This window comes from Podarcis raffonei, chromosome 11, assembly GCF_027172205.1.
Source record: "Podarcis raffonei isolate rPodRaf1 chromosome 11, rPodRaf1.pri, whole genome shotgun sequence".
NCBI classification, from domain to species: domain Eukaryota; kingdom Metazoa; phylum Chordata; class Lepidosauria; order Squamata; family Lacertidae; genus Podarcis; species Podarcis raffonei.
The window spans coordinates 293,637-312,526 of NC_070612.1; the positions used below are offsets into that span (position 1 = coordinate 293,637).

At 56.2% G+C, this 18,890-nt stretch overlaps 2 protein-coding genes across 5 annotated transcripts; one reads left to right on the top strand and one right to left on the bottom strand.

The window, feature by feature from the left end:
- The first annotated feature begins 218 nt into the window (after positions 1-218).
- Positions 219-10,733, top strand: RGP1 (RGP1 homolog, RAB6A GEF complex partner 1). Of its 4 annotated transcripts, none has more exons than XM_053408458.1 (8): positions 220-360; positions 6,144-6,280; positions 6,709-6,792; positions 7,393-7,542; positions 7,619-7,789; positions 9,131-9,258; positions 9,402-9,579; positions 10,261-10,733. In XM_053408458.1, the coding sequence occupies exons 1-8, from the start codon at positions 245-247 to the stop codon at positions 10,488-10,490; spliced, it is 1,194 nt and encodes a 397-aa protein (XP_053264433.1). In that variant the 5' UTR covers positions 220-244; the 3' UTR covers positions 10,491-10,733. The 4 variants fall into 4 exon arrangements, with proteins under 4 accessions (XP_053264435.1, XP_053264433.1, XP_053264436.1 ...); XM_053408459.1 differs by having other exon boundaries at positions 221-360; positions 7,643-7,789; XM_053408460.1 differs by lacking the exon at positions 6,709-6,792 and having other exon boundaries at positions 219-360.
- Positions 10,734-11,540: 807 nt separating this feature from the next.
- On the bottom strand, positions 11,541-14,289 carry MSMP (microseminoprotein, prostate associated). Its single transcript, XM_053409109.1, has 3 exons — positions 14,166-14,289; positions 12,915-13,095; positions 11,541-11,807 (listed from the first exon to the last, which is right to left on the bottom strand). Exons 1-3 carry the CDS (start codon positions 14,287-14,289, stop codon positions 11,591-11,593), a joined length of 522 nt encoding a protein of 173 aa, XP_053265084.1. The 3' UTR covers positions 11,541-11,590.
- Between the last annotated feature and the right edge of the window lie 4,601 nt (positions 14,290-18,890).

Consider the following 18,890-nt stretch of genomic DNA (forward strand, 5'->3'; position numbering starts at 1 on the left):
CCCTCCGCCTCCCGCCCCGCCCCCCCCCGCCCGACGGGGCGGAGCCGCCAGGAGAGCCGGCAGCGGCGCGGCGGGGGCGGAAGGAGCCGAGCTGTGCCGAAGGCAGGCAGGCAGGCTGGGCGGGGCCTCCGGGCGGGCGCTTCCGAGGACAGCCGAGCGGGGCCTCGGAGGGAGCCGGGCAGGTCCCTGCGGCGCTCTCCCCTCCCGGACGCCTGGGTCCCTCGCCCCCCCCCCCCCGCCGGCCATGATCGAGGTGTCGGCGGCGCTGCTCCGCGGGGCGGTCTTCCTGGCCGGGGAGCCCCTCGAGTGCCTCGTCACGCTGCGCAACCCGCTGCCGCCCGACGCCACGTCCGCCTCCAGGTAGAGCCCGGCGGGAGGGAGGGAGGGCAGGCGGGCGGGGGCCGGGCGGGGAGGAGGAGGAGGCTGCGGGGGCCGGGAAACGTCGGAACGGCGAGCGCGTGCATTTCTGCGTCGCTTCAGCCTTTTGCACGAGAAACGCGCCAAGCAACCGAGATGGGCAAGCCAGGAGCCGAAGGGCGCCTCAAACTGAGGTCCTGGGCGCAACAAGGGGGTGTCTAGGGGCGCCTTTTTATAAGCAGAAAAGGAAGGAACTGCAGCTAAACTATTACCTTCTTTTTTCACATGGTCTAGTCCCGGCTTCTTCCTCAACCTCGGCCCTCCAGGTGTTTTTGGCCTACAACTCCCAGGATCCCTAGCTAGCAGGGCCAGTGGTCAGGGATGATGGGAATTGTAGTCTCAAAACGTCTGGAGGGCCGGGGCTGAGGAAGCCTGGTCTAGTCCTTCCCCCAGCACCGGAATTACATATAAGCTAAACAAGCTCTAGCTTAGGGCCCCACTCTCTTGGGCACCCCCAAAAAAATTCAAGGAAAAAAACCTGGATGTACATTTCCAAAATATAAGATATAAAAAACAAATAGAATAAAACCTGCAAACAGCAACTGTGTTTTGTGTTGTGTAGGCTCCTATGATGTAAGCAATGAGCCCTGCCTGCTAGCCTGCTCCCTGAAATATCACCAGTTTGCTCCTTTCTATATATAGGGTGCCTACATTCTGCATGGACTGGTTGCAGGGCAACATGTGCAAATGACTGAAGATACCTATTAGGTCCATAAATGACCATCTAGCATATATTCAACACAAAAAACAGCAACAATTTGTTGTTGACAAAGGCCAGCTGGGCATAAAAAGGGCCCCGTTACCTTCAGGAGTTTAGGGCCTGATCAAACCTAAATCTGTCCCTGCCCACCCCCCTAATATTCTTAAGAGGGTCTCTTCTCCAGTCTTCGGAGAGTAGCTGGAAGTGGGGAGGCAGAAAAAGGTCCTTTCCTTCCACTCTGCAGTTTTGATCTGAAATCTTAGGCCCAGTTTTGCACCCAGAGATCAGAAACTGCTCACGCGAAATTCCCTGCTGCACAATGCGCCTCAAACAAGGGGAGTTTTGCAGGCAGCTTCCCACCGAGGCCAAAGGGCTCCTGTTTTGTGAAGCGTTTGCTTCTTCCTGGTTGATGGGCTTCTAGCCAATGGATGAAGCCGCCTCAATGATTGCCATTCAGGAAGGTGGATCCAGCCAATTAGGCAAAGAGAAGATGAGTGTGAAACGCCCATTATCTAGAGAAGGAACTTGTAATTTTCTGCTGGTTTTTGCTGGTGGAGAAATAGCAATGCAATTTGGAGAGGGCCGAGACTGAGTGTAAATTCAGACACAGAAACCAATTCAGTTCACACTCTTTTAAACTCTGAGCTTATTTCACCCCAAAGGAATGTTTTTCTGAGATTGTAAACATTTTAAAAAATTCTCTGCCAGTGCAGATCAAGTCCCATCAGTGCAGAGCTGTGGCTGAGCGAGTGTGGATTACGCCAGCCTTGCAAGGAAATCCAGTGTAGGTATCCCAGTTTAGGGCAGGGCATGTCCAGTGTTGCCGTGGTGGCATTTTTTGGGGAGGGGGTGCAGAGTTGATTGCCCAGCAGTGCCATTCATCAAGGGCTTGCTGGGGGGTGGGAGGCTCCCTGTGGGTTGAAAGAGCAACCTGGACGGAGAAAGGGTGGATCAGAGAGGGGAGGGGTCCCCAGGGGTCCTCTAGTCCAACCCTCGGCAGGGCAAGTTTCTTAGTGGGCAGGTCTACCCGCCAGGCCTCACCACTGCTCAGCCACCCCATTTTCCCGAAAGGGTAGGCCTGTCTTGTGATGCTAGTTAGGAGCGTTTGTGGGGAGTGTTGACACCCCCTTGAAAGCAGGGGCTGATATCCTCCTTGGGGCTTCCCAGAAGAGGCACTGTGAGCACTGGATGCTGGACTGGACAGATCCAGTACAGGATGGGATCAGTGGGGGAGACCAGTGAGTCAAGTCAGGCCAGGCAGGGAGTTGGGGGTCTTGCTGGGCCTTGGCTCACTGACCGGATGCGCTGAGGTGCAGGGAGGCTCCTTGCCCCTCACAGCGGCTGTTTGGGAGCCGCGTGGCCAACGGTTGCAGGACTCTGCGGCAGGGCTGGGGAGCAGCGGCCTTTGTGCTCTGTGGCCTCGGGGCTCTTTTCCTGAGCCTGGCGCCAGGCCTCCTCCGCAGGGTTGGCGCTGCCTCTTGTGCCAGAGGGAGGCTAAATAAATAAACATTAGAAAATTGTCCAGTAGCACCTTCGAGACCAACTAAGTTTCTTCTGGGTCTAAGCTTTCGTGTGCATGCGCACTTCTTCAGATGCACACGAAAGATTATAGCCAGAACAAACTTAGTTGGTCTCGAAGGTGCTACTGGACAATTTTTCAATTTATTTTGACTGCTTCAGACCAAGACGGCTACCTACTGGAATCGAGAGAGGGAGGCTGTTCTTGAGGCTGCCCCAGCAACTGATGCAATGTTTTATGTAGCAATTGAGCAGTCACAGGTGAACCTGGGAGCAGTTAAGGACTTGAGGAAGTACAGTACTGTACAGATAAGTGCTGAGAGTACACAGAGATCCATTAAGGCTTCCCTGCCCAGTGCAGAGCAGCCAAGATGCTGCCGGCCCTTTCCCCCCCTCCACTGGCTGTGCCAGCCTGGGCTCCATTTTCTTGCATTGCCACAGGCCTTTGAGGTTGCCATTCTGCTTGCTCCATGCCCATGCTGCTGAGGGTGGCAGAGGCAGCAGCGGGCAGAGGGGGGCTTGCAGCCCCTCAGCACTGTGGCCGGGGCTCCCTCAGGAGGAGGGGTCCTCTGCAGGCTTCCTTTGGGTGGCCTTCGCCCAGCCGGCCTGCCCCGGAAGATGCTGGTCTCCTCAGAAAGGAGCTCTGTGGGTGTTTGGTTGAGCCAGCCTCTGCGTGCCAGCTGGATTGGCAGCCCTCCCCTCCCGCTTTTGGCCTCAGGCCCTGACCTGCGATGGCTGCCTTCCTTGTCACCTGCCAGATCCTGAGAGAGATGCTTCTCCACTCCGGTCAGCCTGGTTATGCCTGGTTATGCAGTGAAACTGGCTTGACCTGTTTGGGCACTTTGCTTGAGGTGCCCAAGTCCTCAGGCGGGGTATTTGTTTTTCAGCCGGCTGGCCTGTGCAGGCTGTTGATGGACTTTGCGGTTGCCACTCCTGCATCACAGGGGGTTGGACTAAATGACCCCTGGGATCCCTCCCAACTCTCTGTCTATAAAGCCTGTGTGGTGCAGAAAGGAGATGTCCAGCAAGGGAGGGCAGCAGGCTGGGTTTGGTGCACAGTAGAATAATAACAATAATTCGCCCCCCATCTGACTGGGTTGCTCTCATGTGCTCCTGCTGGTTTTTCTCCTCCCAATCATCTGGAGCCGGCATGAACCGGGCAGCCATCTCCTGGAGCCAAGTGTGGGAAGGGCTGGCCCAGACCCCCTTTGCTTCTGTCAATCTCCCGGGGCGCATCCTGGCCACCCCAAAGGGAGCAGCTGTGGCAGCCAAGTGGGTCTGCCTTCCCGGGGGCAGTTCTGGCTTGGTGTGGCATTGCAGAACCCTCCTTTCCCCCCCTTCCGTTTGATGCAGAAATGGTTGTTGTATTTATGGTGTTTTTATTCTGATCTTTTGGTCAGAAAGACCTTCAGAGTGGCTAATGGCAAAGTAATTAAAAAGCAGCTCATAGCAGCAAGACAAGGACCCCCAGGGGCCATGGGGGGAGTCACTGGCAGAGTGTGGAAGGGAGGAGAAGCAGACTTTTGGAGTTTCTGGTCCATGGTCTCCAATATCTGCCAGCCTCTCCTTCCACTTAGCCTGTGTGTGGCTGGGGTGCCGATGGCCAGGCCCATTTTTGGTGAGAGGCCATGGCTGGCACCCCAGGCCAGACACTCCCCGTTTCTGCCTCTGCTGGAGCCTCCTTTGTGAGGGGGGGCCTCCAGGCGCACCCCCAGGTGAGGAACCAGGTGCTGATGGTTTCAAGGCAGGCTGTGAGGTGGAATCCAACCATGGTCTCTCTGGTGGGTGACTTGTGCTGGGAGATGGACAGTGGGAAGGGGAAACACACACCCCGGTTCTCCTGGACCTCTCAGTGGCTGGGACCAGCTTGGCGCAGTGCCAGGGGGGCTCTGGGGCTGCCTGCTGAGCGCTGCACCCCCATAGTCGCCAGTTTCGTGGCTCTCGGCTCACTCTGGGGTGCCACAAGCTTCCTTCCTGTCTCCTGCGCTGCGGAACGTTTCTGTGAAAGCGCTCCCATCTTTGAGCCTCTATGTGGAAGGAAACAGAATGGGAGGTGAAAAGGAAAGAACTTTTCACCTCTTTACTGCAGCCCAGGGCTGTGTTTTCGAATCCTGGAAGACCTTTAATCTTGATAATTTCGATTGCTGGCATTCCAGGGTTTGGCAAGTTGCCCTTCTTGAAAAGGGTGCAGCTTGAATGACTGGTTTTTAATATGGCTTTCAAAAATTGAGGCACACAAGTCACCCATTGCCACCTGTAGAAGCTAATTTCTGGCTCATTTAAGACCATATTGAACCTTTAATCTGAATAACGGTGCAGCTTTACAGCCAGAGAATACTCTCATTTTTATAACGAATTGTAAAGGGGAACCCTTGTGTGAGTTAATACTTTATTATCCCTTTGGAGCTGTCCTCTGTTTTTGTACTTATGCCCTTCTGGGCTGTGACGTTTTATGGTTTGGAGTCTTGATTCTTTGGGTTATTGGTCAAATTTGCACTTTCTTTTGTTAATAAATAGTAGAAGTCCCGGAAAGTGTTAGACAGAGGGGCTGGCGTGCCAAGTGATCTTGTCCTCCACCATCACGAATTTTTGGAGCATTGTTTTCCAAGCATGCTTCTGGGATCATCCCCTCGAGGCTCCCCAAAAATATTCCCAGAGCCCCGCCAGGGCATATTGCCTCTCCCCCCCCCGGGCCAGCCGGTCACCTCCACTCCTGGCTTGAGCCCCATTTATTCTTGAGGGGCATCTTGTGGCCTCAGACCCTTCATGGCTTTTGAAACCTGCCCGGGTTTGTGAGTTTTGTGGCAGCAGAAGCAGTGGCCAGGGGGTGATCTAGATAGTTAGGTTCCTCATCACAAGGTTTGTGTTGTTTTCCTACCTGGTGTGTGGTGCTGGGAAGGGAGGAAGAGGGGCTGGGGTTCCTCCAGACACCACAGGAACATGGTCTGGGGGGTCCTGTACCCCAAGGGGTCTGGAAAGCGTGGGGTTCCAGCTTGCAAGCCTTTTCCAGGTGCCAGAGCATGCAGCTTCGCCACTGAGAGCAGGTGGCACCTTTCTGGAAAATCTGAAAGCACTGATGGGACGGAATGGGGAAAACACACACACACCCCTGAGCTGGGACGTCTTTCAGGCTGCGTTTGCCCTCTCTCATCACGGAGGAGAGGGCCATCGATGTCTCCTAGTCAGAACGGCTGTGCACTGCCTCTCTTGTTAGAGGCAGCAACGCTTCTGAATCCCAGATGCTGGAAACCAAATCGTAGAGTAGAAAGGGCCCCCGAGGGCCATCTAGTCCAGCCCCCTGCAATGCAGGAATCTCTGCTCAAGCATCCTGGAGGGGAGGGAGTTTCTGTTCTGCTCCAATCTTCTTTGTGGGTTTCCCATCCTAGGCACCTGGCTGGACTGGGTGGGCCTGATCCAGCTGCAGGCTCTCCTCACCTTCATGGGCCTTCTTCCCCTGGGTCTCTGCTCCGTCTCCCTCACTGCCTGCCCCTCTCTCCCCCCCCCCCAGTGAAATGCTGGCCTGGGCCAGCGCTCAGATCCACTGCCAGTTCCACGCCAGCGAGAGCCGGGTGGCTCTGCCCCCTTCGGAAGACAGCCGGCACGACGTCCAGGCCGAGAACGAGACGGTTTTTGTCCCCAACAGAGGTGAGCCTGAGCTCCTTCCAGAAAGCTTCCTTCCTTGGCCTGAAAGAGGGGCAGGGCAGGGAGTGTCACTTGGGGGCCGGTGGCAAGGTAGGAGAAGGCAGGAGAGCCTGCTAGGGTGGCAGGGGGACGACGGGTAGTCCTGGCCGTGAGTCTGTGCCCATGGCCCCTTTTGAGCCAGTGTGGTGTAGTGGTTAAGAGCGGTAGTCTCGTAATCTGGGGAACCAGGTTCGCGTCTCCGCTCCTCCACCTGCAGCTGCTGGGTGACCTTGGGCCAGTCACACTTCTCTGAAGTCTCTCAACCCCACTCACCTCACAGAGTGTTTGTTGTGGGGAGGAAGGGGGAGGAGAATGTGAGCCGCTTTGAGACTCCTGAAGGGGAGTGATAAAGTGGGATATCAAATCCAAACTCTTCTTCTTTTGCCTTGCAGGGGAGCGGGGCCACTGCATCCTGTCCACCCCCCCAAAGATCCTCTTCTGTGACTTGCGACTGGATCCAGGAGAGTCCAAAACCTGTGAGTAGCCCCTTCTCACCCGTCTGCCTTGCCCCCCACCCTAGGGGAGGGGTGCTGGGGAGCCCCAAGGCTTGGCTGGCGGAGGCGAGGGATGACCTCTCTTGTGGGGAAGGGCTCTGGGCTCCCCCCACACCAGCCCCACTTTCCCACTTCCATTGCCGCCCAGAGATGATCTGGAAGGGCAAGCCAGGCAGTGGGGCTGAGAGCCCTGGGGGAGGCCAGGGCAGCCCCAGCCCCACCTGAACCTGCATTGCGTCACTGGCTTTGCTGCCCCAGCCTGCCTGCTGCCCCCCAAAGCAAAACCCAGCCTCTGCCTGGTTGAGAGTCTCTAAAAAGGTGGGGAAGGGGCATGTGGAAGATGCCCCCCAGCTTGCTCAGATCTGCCCCCCGCTTTTCAGGCCGAGGGTGTTGGGGGGCTTGCTCAAGGATCCTGGGGGACATGGATGCAGCAAGGGCCCTTTCGGAGTAAGAATAAGAGTTGAAAGGGGCCCCCATGGGTCATCCATCCCACCCCGCTACAGCGCAAGGCTTTTTCATTTGCTCTGCTTCTACTCCTGCTGGCTGCCCCCTTTCCCCAGACTCACGGCCCCCTTTCCCCAGACTCCTACTGTGAGACGCTGCCGGTGGACGGCCCCCCCTCCTTCCGGGGGCAGGCGGTCAAGTACGTCTACAAGCTGACCATCGGCTGCCAGAGGGTCAACTCGCCCATCAAGCTCCTTCGCGTCCCCTTCCGGGTGCTGGTGCTGCATGGTAAGGCCGAGGGGGGGGGTCCCTGTGCAGACCGGATGGGGGGGGGAGGACATCTTGACCTCCCCTGGCAAAACAGCTCATGCAGCCTCTCCCTCCGCAGGACTGAAGGACTACCAGTGCCCCCAGGACGAGGCCGTGGCCCCCTCCAACCCCTTCCTGGAGGAGGAGGAGGGGACCAAGAAGGATTCCCGGCTGGCCGACTTGGCCACCGAGCTGCTGATGGCGGCCACCTCCAGAAGGAGCCTCCGTAAGTCGCCTCAACACCCCCCCCCCCAGTTCACTGGCTCTCCTGCCCCACTGCCCTGGGAGAGAAAGCCATTTGTCAAAAAAGGAAATATAGGAAGAGCAGCATGAATAAACTCAATTAGACGTGGTAATTTAAGGGTCTCCCCGAATGAGGGAAATGACCCTGTTCAAGGATCCTGTCAATAGAGTTGGATACATGCTCAGCATCTTTGAAGATCTATTTGCTTACTTCAAAGCCCAAAGAGAAAATGAGCATAGCATCTTCCAAGCTCAATACAATGGAATAAAATCTCTCCTGCCCTGAAAATAAAGTTGAGAAATGGTAAAAAAAGAAAGAAAGAAAAGCTATTTGCCATGTGACCAGGGTGGAGTTGAATGAAATCATATCAATTTAAATCAAATTGATTTCAATCATGATTTCAATCACTAGTCAGGAAGACTTGGGTTTCAATCCTTTTTTTACAGAAAGACTCATTCCTGCTGGTATAATATTTACAACCAGGTGAAGGTTTCCTTTTCAGAACAATACATTTTCAGAGTAGTTTTTACAGTTATATAAAAAGTTACTGATGAGGTTATACTGTTAGAAATACCTAGACAGATAATTATGAAATTATTGTGAGGTTTAATAAGTTAACTGTTTATAATTGGACAACTTTCCTGCTGTACTTTATTGGAAGGGGAAAAATAATAATTTCCTTAATAACAATTTATTTAACTAAAACAATAACATTATAGCATATGTATCCATGTTTGTTAACTGATGTGGTTAAACAATTTAAAAAAAAAACTTAGAGTGAGTTTTAGCACACATGAAAAACTTAAAACAAATCCTTATTTCCTGATGAATAGCTTTTGGACTATAATATAACTTAAATAGAAAGCTATATTTAGAAAGACTTTTCCTCAGAAAGCATTTTATTTTAAAAATCCAATTTAATTTTTTAAAAAATCCAATTTAAATTATTATTTTTTAAATCATTGATTTTTATCCACCCTGCATGTAACTCCTGGAACTTAGGTTATGGGCACAAAAACAGAAAGTCTAGTCGTCAGGTTGCCCTTATTAGAAGGGAGACTTGGAAAGTTCTTCCTGATATTTCGCTGGAATCTCCTTTGCACCCTTTTGTCTGGGCCTCCCCTTTGGAGCAGCAGAAAAGGAGCCGGCTCCTTCTTCCGTGTGGCTTAAGGTGCCCATCATGCCACGGGGCACAGTGCCTCAGTCAGCCACCGCACAAGAGGCTGGTTTTCACTGGGCGGGGGGAGCTCAGCCGTGTTCAATTCCAGGTGGGGGCACACCTTTTTCTCTCCCCCCCGACTAAGTCCCCCCCTTTGCTCCCAGACTTGTACAACATCAGCAATTCCCGCGGCAAAGTGGGCACCTTCTGCATCTTCAAGGCCGTCTACAAGATTGGCGAAGACATTGTGGGCACCTTCAACTTCTCTGAAGGGGACATCCCATGCCTGCAGGTGAGGCCCGGGGGGGCGCCCTCCAGGACGCTCTGCGGAAGGAGCGGGGTAGGCAAAATGGGGGGTGGGCGAGTCGAGGGTGTGGGATGCCAGTCGGGAGCTCACCCGGCCTCTGGGCTTGCCCTCTGCTCTCTGGCTGCTAGTACCTGGTGAGCCTGCAGACGGAGGAGCGGATCCAGGAGGCTTTCCAGCACCGGCGCGGGCAGCCCGTCTCCTACAGCACCCACGCCCGCCACCAGGAGTCCTGCCTGCACACCTCGCACACCAGCTTCAGCCTGCCCATCCCGCTCAGCTCTGCCCCGGGGTTCAGCACCAACATTGGTGAGTCCTTCCCGGGAGGGAGGGGCCGGGCAGCTTCCGGGGGGCGATTGCTTTGCAGGCAGAAGGGGCATGGGTGGGTCAACCTTTTGCACCAAACTGCCGAGAGCTGCTGCCAGTCAGTGCCCAGTGGGCAAAGTTGGGCAGGCCAGTATGCCAGCTCTGAGGCTGGTTCCTGTGCCCCTAAGCCAGAGGGAGCTGCTACTGGAAGCCCCTCTTTATCCCCCTCCCTGTACCAGCCACAAGCTGGCACTCTCCTGGCACCCCTGAACTGCAGAGAGCTGCTGCCAGTCAGTGCCCAGTGGGCAAAGGTGGGCAGGCCAGTGCACCAGCTCTGAGGCTAGTTCCTTTGCCCCTAAACCAGGCCACCTACAAAAGAGTCACAAAAAGGGAGCTGCTGCTGGAAGCACCTCTTTGACCCCCCCCCTGACCAGCCATAAGCTGGCATTCTCTTGGCACCCCTGACCCATGGGCACCCCCCTCCTCTCTGCCCCTTGGCTGGCCCACTGACCCACTGACAGAGGGAGCCCCTCAGGTGTTCTCCCTTCCCTTGGTTTGACCAGAAGGGGGTCCTTGCTGGCCCCAAACACCTCCCTGCTGCTGTGGGGTGGGGGATGAGTGGGGGGCTGTTATTCAGCGGGAGCAGCCCGGAGCACCTCTGCTGATGGCACCCCCTCTTTGCAGTGTCCCTGAAGTGGCGTCTGCATTTTGAGTTTGTGACGTCCCGTGAGGCGTCGCAGCGGCAGGCCCCCCCGGAGGGCCCCCCCTCGGAAGAAGCCTCCCGGTGGTCGGGGGTGGAGCAGATGGACGTGGACACCTTCAGCTGGGACCTGCCCATCAAGGTCTTGCCCACCAACCCGCTCCTGGCCTCCTCCGTCTCCCAGGTCCCTGGCGCCAACTCCCTCACCATCTGAGGGCTCCTCTGCGTGTCTGAGTGTCCTGTTCCTCCGTGTGGCCTCAGAGAGGCATGATCCTGATGGGGGGGGGCTTTGGCTGGAAGGTCTGGGGTGCAAGCAGGGGGGGGGCTCTTCAGCTGGGCTCCCTCCCTCTCCCTGCCCCACTCCCCGCCTGGTGTGTGAATTTCTCCCATGGAGAAGGGGGCGCTGCCTCCAACCTGCCCTTGTCCTTTTTTCCAGAGTGTCGTGGGGTGGGGTGGGGGCTGTTGCAAACCATGGGGGTCACTGTGGGGCTTCCCAGCTTCATCTCCCCCAATGCTGTGTTTTGTGTCTGTTGGTTAATAAAAATCTGCTGCAATGGCTGCCCCCCATACTCTGCAGGTGCCATCCTTTGCCCAGGAGGGTGGGGGCCACGAGAGACCCTTCCCCTCCTGCCCATGTCTCCCCCCCCCCAAGAAATCCACGGCACCAGAGCCTTTCTGCTGCTTCATGGGGTGTTTATTTGAAGAGTCAGACATGCTCTCTCTACGCCCTAAGGAAGAGCTTTGGCTGCGGATCGCGCCCATCTCTGGGTCAGGCCCAGCCCTCTTCCCTCATGGCACACCCCCCCCCCGCACAGAGTGGTCTGGACCCCTAGTTCTCTTTAGTGGTTCCCTTTAGTGGGTTTTTTGGGGGTGGGGGGCTTTGGCTGCTTAACAGAGGAGCCAGCAGACTGGGGGGGGGGAGGGAGAAGAAGCTGGAAATGGGGGCAGCAGCCCAGGACATCCACACCCCCTGCCCACCCCATTTTGGATATATTTGGGGATAAAAGCAGGCCCAATATCTGCAGGGGTGGGGAGCCAGCCAGACCCCAATTTCTGGGGGAATTCATGGCAAAGGTGTCTGGTCAGGAGAGGGTCCGGGTGCTGGCACCCTCCCTGCTTAGCATCTGGAGGAGGGAAGGGGAAGGTGCCCAGCCCAGGAAGCGGGCAGGGGTGGGCAGCAAGCACAGCTGGGGGGAGAGGTTGGGGGAGTTCTTGCTCTACAGGTGCAGGGGGGGTCCTCTGGTGATGGTGGCTAGCAAGACCCTCTTTCTTTCTTTCTGGGTGCCTCTGGCGCTGCTTCTGCACAACCCCCCTTCAGCGCTTCGCTTCCAGGCTCTTCCTCCCCAGCCGGGCCTTGGCCCCCCCTCGGCTGCCGGGCTGCTGCTCAGGGGCCTGGCCTGACCCCCAGCCGGGCTCCAGGTTGTTCACGCAGGGCAGCCTCGGCCTGCCTTTCTGCACCAGCGAGATCTTGCAGGCCCGGGAGTCGTAGTGCGCTTCGCACCAGGCGGGGAAGTCGACCGGAGGCTGCATCCTGCGAGGAGGATGGGGGCAATAAGAACATGGGGAGAGGCTGCCGGATCAGGCCCATCCAGTCCAGTGGCTCTTGAGCTTCTCAGAGCAAAAGCACCCCCAGCCTACTCCCCCCCCCATGGCACTGTGGGCCTGATCCAGGCTCCTTGCAGCTACTGGGTGCTGAGGAGGCCCCAATCCTCCTGCTTTCAGCCATGCAGCTCCCCTCCTTGGGGTGGTTGATGTGGGTGGGGGGACTCTGGGCCCCACAATGCCCTGTGGCTGATTTATAGGGTGTGGCTGGGCCCTGGGGGGGGGCGACTTGGCAGGGAGCGAGGAGGAGGAGGGGAAGGAGGCATCTCTCCCAGACACCCGACTGCCTCTCGGCTTGATCCTGCCATCCCTGCAAGGAGCTGAGCTGGGGCTGTGAAGGTCTTCCCCCCCCCAACTTTGCACCTGCTAGGCTGGGCATGGGGGGGGGCATGGGGCTGGCTCTGTTCCTCCAGTGAGACCAGCGGGAGAGGATTCGAACTCGGCCCTCCCTGGCCCTCTAAGCGGCTGCGCCAGGCGGGTCCCCTCCCCACTCAGAAACGGGGGTCAGACTTCACCCCTCCTTGGGCAGGTGGGTTGCTTCTCAGTGAGCCCCTCAAAGAAGTGTCGAGTTGGGAGGGACCACGAGGGCCATCCAGTCCAACCCCCTTCAGTGCAGAATTTCTTTTGCCCATCGTGGGGCAAATCTTTCGCCCCGAGTTGAAGAGACTCTGCTAGACTCTGCATTTCCTCACATCCCGGGCTCAAATCTGCTCAGACAGCATCACTGGGTCCCAATCCCTGACTTTTGCTCGCCTCTCCCTACTCTTTCCTGTGTCCCAGAAATGACCCCTTTGCCCCGCCTTGGCCCCGGGTGCCGCGATGCCAGGAGAGCCTGGAGCAAGGATGCCTCAGGGGCCAGGACCCCATTTTCACCCTTGGGTGGCCTCTTCCAGGTGCCTCACCTGCCCGGGCCCCTTCCAGGTGTGGTGCCCTCTGGGAGCTGCTACTTGGGAGGGGCTCCTTGCGTTTCCCCTCCCAGACACGGGCCCCCTCCCTGCTCATTGCAGCCCACATGCACCCCCCCGGCCCAACTCACATGTCGCAGCAGCCCACGCCGAGGGGGTCCAGGCAGAAGCACTTGGAGCAGTTGGCATCCTGCCAGGACTCTCCGGGGCCAAAGTGCTTCTCCTTGTAGAGGCAGGGGGCTGGAAGGAAGGAGGGAGGGCGGTCAGGGAGGAGGGCTGGCACTGGATCTGGCCCTCGGCTCTGCCAGCTGCCTTCTCAGCCAGATCCTGGCCAAGCGGGGAGCCCTGGGTGCTCTTGGGCCACCGCCAGTCTCCTCCTGCCTCTCTAGAATCAGGCTTGTAGGGTGGCAAGGGAAACCCAGGGATCATCCAGCCCAACCCTCTCGGCTGAAGGAACCCAAACAGATGGCCGCCTGACCTCTGCTTAAAAACCTCCATGGAAGGAGAGTCCGCCATCCTCCGGGGAGCCCGTTCTGTGGTTGAATCACTCTTACTGTCACAAGGGTCTTCCTAAGGTCAAGTCTGAATCTGCTCCTTTGCCATGTGAAGATTTATTTATTTAAAAAATATATATTTTTAATTAAATTTTGCAGTTTTATATTTATCACTGTAACATTGTTCACAAAAAGAAAAGACAACATCCCCAGATACACCCCCCCAACTTCCCTCAACTTCCTCTTCTGGTTTCTTGCATATTTACTTCTTCTACTTGTTTAATTTTCTTTTAATATAGCTTTCTTAAAATAAAAATAAAATGTTACTATATTCTTATCATTATTTTACCTTGATTGTTCTCTAATTGCCTCTAGATTCTTTCAATTATTACCATACATTCTCTACCTTGATTTTGTTGATTGTGCTTACTACTCAAACCCTGCTAGTGAGTCCACTTCTTTGCAATATTTCTGTACATTTGAAGATTTGTGCTAGCCTTGGGTAGCCTCAAGGCTGTGTAGCCCAAGGGCGCCTGATGGCCGTTCCTGATCTTCCAGTCTCTCAAGGCCAGTCACATGGAGCAAGATTGTTTTCTCCTGTGCTAGATGGTAGGACTCGAACCCAAGTTACCAGAAAGGAGATTCTGACTCAACATCAGGGGAAACTTTCTGGTGGCAAGAGCTGTTTGATAGTGGAACAGACGGGGGACTCTCCTTCCTTGGAGGTTTTTGAGCAGAGCTTGGGTGACCCTCTGCCACGGATGCTTTCGTTGAGATTCCTGCACTGCAGAGGGGTTGGACTGGATGACCTTTGGGGTCACTCCAACTCCACAATTCTCTGTTGTCCCTCCCCTTGGCCCCCCGCCTGTTTCCCCCATGCCGCCTCACCTTGCGCATGGAAGTAGCAAAGGGCCCTTGCTCCTGGCAGCTGGAGCAGGAGCGCGAGGAGCAGGCAGCCCCTCAGGGGGGCCCAGAATGCCGCCGCTGCCCCCAGCCTCGCCTTCGCAGCCATCGTGGGGCTTCCCGGGGGTCTCTGGGTTCTGGGGGAGGCTGCTTCTCCTCCTGCCTCGGTCTCCCTGCGGAATGTCTGCCCCACAGGTGCTTATAAAGGGGAGCTTTATGGGCCTGGCCTCCGGCTGACTCTCCCTGGCAAAGTGGCAAAGCTCATTTCCTGGTCGGAGGCACAAAAACAAGAGGTGGGACGGGGATTTTTTAACAAGCTGCGAAAAGCTGATTCATGCCCTCCGGGAAGGCCTCCAGTTGGGAGCCCCAGAGGGGGTGCCCTGCGGGGCATCGAGGTAGCTCTCCTGCGACCCCTCCACCACCGGGGGAAGAAGCCAGCCAGGCCACCCTCCTTCTGGCGGGGATGTAAGGAGAGCCTGCAGCCGGATCAGGGCCATTGCCCACCTCACCCAGCATCCTCTTCTCCCAGTGGCCAGCCAGATGCCCATCGTGGGAAGACCACCAGCAGGATTCATGCGCAAGAGCCACGCTCCCCCCTCCTGCCATTTGCAGCAACCTCGCTTCCTCCTCTGAGCCTCCTGCGCATGGGATGCAGATGCGCACAGCTGCACATCACCTCTGAGGAAGCCAGCGCCCACGGGCACAGAGGGGCATGAATCTTGGGCCAGGCGTTGGGCTGGTTAACATTCTGCAGCCTTTGAAATGTGCATGGGAGGGAGGTCATTGGCCGTATTGATTATGTTTTATTACATATCTTGTGTTTTCATTTTGCATTTTTAGTTGTGAACTGCCCTGTGATCTGATGGTGGTATACAAATTTGCTAAATAAAATAATAGTAGGTTTTGGGGGGGACAGCGCATGGAATCCAGCCCAGAACCAAACTGAGGGCCAGCAAAGGCCTCTCAATGCTGCCCCCATTAATAGCCACCACATTCGGCACTGGCAGATGTTTGAAGAATCTCGTGTCTGCTTCCCTTCTATCCTGATGACAATAATTGGCGGTTCATTCCAGTTCCTTTTGAGAAGTCAGAGCCATTTGACAGTGGAACAGACTCCCTCTGGAGGTGGGGGCCTCTCCTTCCTTGAAGGTCTTTAAGCAGAGTCTAGAAGGCCATCTGTCAGGGATGCCTGAGCTGAGATTCCTGCATTGCAGGGGGCTGGACTGGATGACCCCCAGGGGTCCCTTCCAGCTCTGCACTTCTAGGGTTCTGTGACCTCAGGAGATGGTGGCTTCTCCTCCATTGGAGGCCTTTAAACAGATGGAGCGGCCCTCCATCAGGGATCCTTGAGCTGTGATTCCTGCATTGCAGGGGGTTGGACTAGATGGCCTTTGGCGGTCCCTTCCAACACAGTGTTTTTACTGCCAGAACTTCTTGGCTGTGCCCTTTTGGTGGGGTGCGGTGTGGCAACTCTGTTGGGGTTCTTCTTGGCTCCTCTCTTCCCACCCTCTCCCTGCCTGGCTGCCCTCTCCTCGCTTGGCACCTTGCCTGCCCCCCTCCTCCCTATCTCTCTGCCCCATAGCATCACCCAGGCCCCTCCTGGACCCCTTTTTCCACTGCATATCCCAGTGGCCAAGCCTCTGCCACAGCAAGGGCAGCAAGAGGGTGGGGCAACCCCCCCATAGGGAATTTAATGCCAGAGGACGAGGTGGGCTTCCCTACCTCATAGCACTATTGCAGAAGGACTTGAGGGCTGCCCCTCTCTGGCATGTCTGAGCTGCTGGGAGAAAGAGAGGCAGTGGGGGGAGTCTCCCCCCAGCTCTCTTGCAGCCCCATCTGTCCCATGTGCCACTCTCTGATCTCTGCATGCAGCCTTTGAAAAAGGCAAGGGCCCTGGGTGGGCATCCTGGCACCCCCCAAGGGGAGAGGGTTTAGCGCCCTGGGCAAGGGGGCATCGCAACTCCCAGCAGGAGGGCAAACCTCTGTTCGACCCCCAGGGCCAAGCTGGCAGCTGCCGCGCAGGAAGCAAACAGGATGCAGGATTCCGGCTGGCAGCGGGCACTGCCAGGAGATCCCCATGCCAAGGCAGTCCTGCCAGTGCTGTTTTAGGCATGGAAGGGGCTTGGCTCCGGAGCCCAACATCTCGGGGTGTTTTCTCTGCAAACACCAGCAGGTTCCAAGAGCCGCTCGCTTTGGGGCTGGGCTGGGCGGCTTCCAAGGGCCCACCTGGGCCAAGAGCAAAGTCCCAAGACTCTGCCCCCAGGCCAGTGGGGGGAGGCCTCCCTGGGTGCCCTTCTCCTCGCCCCAACAGCTGGGAGCAGCAGCTCCCTGGGGAGTCAGCTGGGCCAGGCCCCCTCCTTCCCAGGAGCACCAATCTCTTGCTGCCCCCCTCCGCCTGGCCTGGCCTGGACCTCCTGCAGCCCTTGGGACCCAGAGGGTGGGAGCAGCTGGAGAAGGAGCCCTTTGCTGGGCTGGAGGGGCACCATTGCAATGAGCTGCCATTGGCTGCTTTGTGTGAGGGAAGGGCAGGGGGGCAGCTCTGCCTGGAGCAGCTGTGGGGCAGCGAGTTGGGGGGAGGTGGTCCCAGCAGCTGAGTCGGAGCCCGCCAGGTGAGAGGAAGCATCCCTGAGCAAATGAGAAAGATGGAAAGGGCGGTGGAAGTTGCATGGCTTTCGGATGTGCAGGGTGAGGCCCAGCTCCGCCAAGGGTGGCCGGAAGGGAGCAGGCAAGCGCCATGCGGCTCCAAGGGCGACCACAGAGACTGAGGCCACCAAGACTTCTGACTGTCCCCTGAGGCTGCTGCCTTTGGGCTCCCTGAGAGGCAGTGTGGGGAGAGGAGTCCAGCTTGGCAAACTCTTGAGAGGCAATAGGGGAGTCTCATGAGACAACAAGAACACAGGAAGAGCTTGGTTGCTGGATCAGGCCAAAGGGTCCCCATCCCGTCCTGCACCCCCGTCTGCCTCTTCTGAGAAGTCCTCAGGCCAGACCGGAGGGCCAGCTGTGCCCTCATCCTGCAGCAGCCCCTGAGATTCCAACACTGCCGGCCTCAGAGCTACCAGCCGCCTAAAGGCCTCCCATGTTGCACCCCTTTTCAAAGCCTAGGGGGACAGGTTCTGGTCATTTTGGGGTGCCTGATATGCCTTCTGGTCAAACTGGCCACCAGAGTCAAAAGTGGATTGGTAGGATTTTTTTTTAAAAAAAATGTTTTTATTTAATATTTGAAGAACCAGCAAACAAATTTAACAAGATACAACTTGACGGTTGTTCCATCAATGTTGAAAATGTTCCCAGTGAGTTCCAAAGGAGCCTTAAGATGTCTAGCATAATGAAGCATTACAATTTCACAAGTGTTGGTGCTGACCTTTACAGCCCTAAAAGGCTTGGGTCCAGTAGACCTGAAGGAGCGTCTCCACCCCCACCGTTCTGTCCAGACACTGAGGTTCAGTGCCGAGGACCTTCTTGGTGGTGGCGCCCGCCCTGTGGAACGCTGTCCCATCAGATGTCAAGGAAATAAAGAACTACACAATTTTGGGGAGACATCTGAAGGCAGCCCTGTACGGGGAGGTTTTTAATTTTAATTATGCTTTTATATTTGCTGGAAGCCATCCACAGTGGCTGTGGCAACCCAGTCAGATGGGCGGCATATAAATTATTACTGTTACTGTTATTGTTATCCAATAGCCCTCTCCTCTATGAATGTGTCCCATCTTCTGTTGAACCGCGACAAAGTCATCTAGGTTGGTTCACTGCCTCCTGCATAAGGGGGTGATAATAATAATAATAATAATAATAATAATAATAATAATAATATACCACCCTTCATCCATAGTAACAAAACGAAAAACCCAATATCAACCCCCCAATTCTAAAAGGCCATAGAATTCCCTGGTATAACTATTTCTCCTCTGCCTGAGATGCCTCCCTCTTTGTGAGCGCACTGTGCTTTGCAGAGCAGCCTGGCAGCCATGCCCATTCCCTTTCTGCTCCCTGCGACCCTCTGCTTGGAAGCCGGTCCTCTGCCAGGGCTGTGCCCTCCTTGCCCCTCTGGCCAGGGCCTTTGCCCTCTTCCAGAGAATGGTGGGACGTGACAGGAAAGACCCCGGGAGTTCAGGGCCAGGGGCTCTGGCACCAGCTGCTCAGGCAGGAAAATAGCCGCCTCCGCGTGTCAGCCCATAAATCCTCTCCGGCAGGTGCTTTGCAGGCTCTGCGAGGAAATGAGCGCATGCTGGTGCTTCCTGTGTGGTGACTCAGAAAGAGTCCCGGGAGAGCGCCTCTCCTTCCCGGCCGGGGAGGGGGCTCCAGGAAAGTGCCACTCACCTGGCAGAGGGGGGTGCCCCTGGGAAGTGGGGGGGTATTATTACTAGAGCAGTCAAGTCCAACCTTTTCCTGTTGCCTGGAATGGACACCCAGGGGAAGGTGACTCTGGAGCGTCCTCCTCTTGTGTGTGACCAGGTCGATGGGGATGACCCTGGCTGACCAGATCAAAGGGCTGCCCACGCAACCATCTCTCTCTCCGACTCTGGGACTCTCCTGGCTCTTAGCCAGCGCATAGGATGGAGCCCACAAGCAGAAAGTCTGAGATGTAGCTCACGCAAGATAAAGCCTGCCTTCAGATTCCTGCTGTGAACTGAATGTGAATAAAACTCTATTCTTCCTTTTAAAGAAGGCTGTGTTGTTCTGTTATTATTTTAAGAGGGAAACAAAGGGGGA

Excerpts from the sequence above, each read along its gene's own strand:
- RGP1 (XM_053408458.1), top strand. The coding sequence starts at position 245 with ATGATCGAGGTGTCGGCGGCGCTGCTCCGCGGGGCGGTCTTCCTGGCC. Across the intron at positions 7,790-9,130 it reads CACCTCCAGAAGGAGCCTCC|ACTTGTACAACATCAGCAAT; the intron begins GTAAGTCGCCTC and ends CTTTGCTCCCAG. Across the intron at positions 9,259-9,401 it reads GGGACATCCCATGCCTGCAG|TACCTGGTGAGCCTGCAGAC; the intron begins GTGAGGCCCGGG and ends TCTGGCTGCTAG.
- MSMP (XM_053409109.1), bottom strand. The coding sequence starts at position 14,289 with ATGGCTGCGAAGGCGAGGCTGGGGGCAGCGGCGGCATTCTGGGCCCCC. Across the intron at positions 13,096-14,165 it reads TTGCTACTTCCATGCGCAAG|GCAGCTGGCAGAGCCGAGGG; the intron begins GTGAGGCGGCAT and ends CTGGCTGAGAAG. Across the intron at positions 11,808-12,914 it reads GGCGTGGGCTGCTGCGACAT|GATGCAGCCTCCGGTCGACT; the intron begins GTGAGTTGGGCC and ends TCCTCCTCGCAG.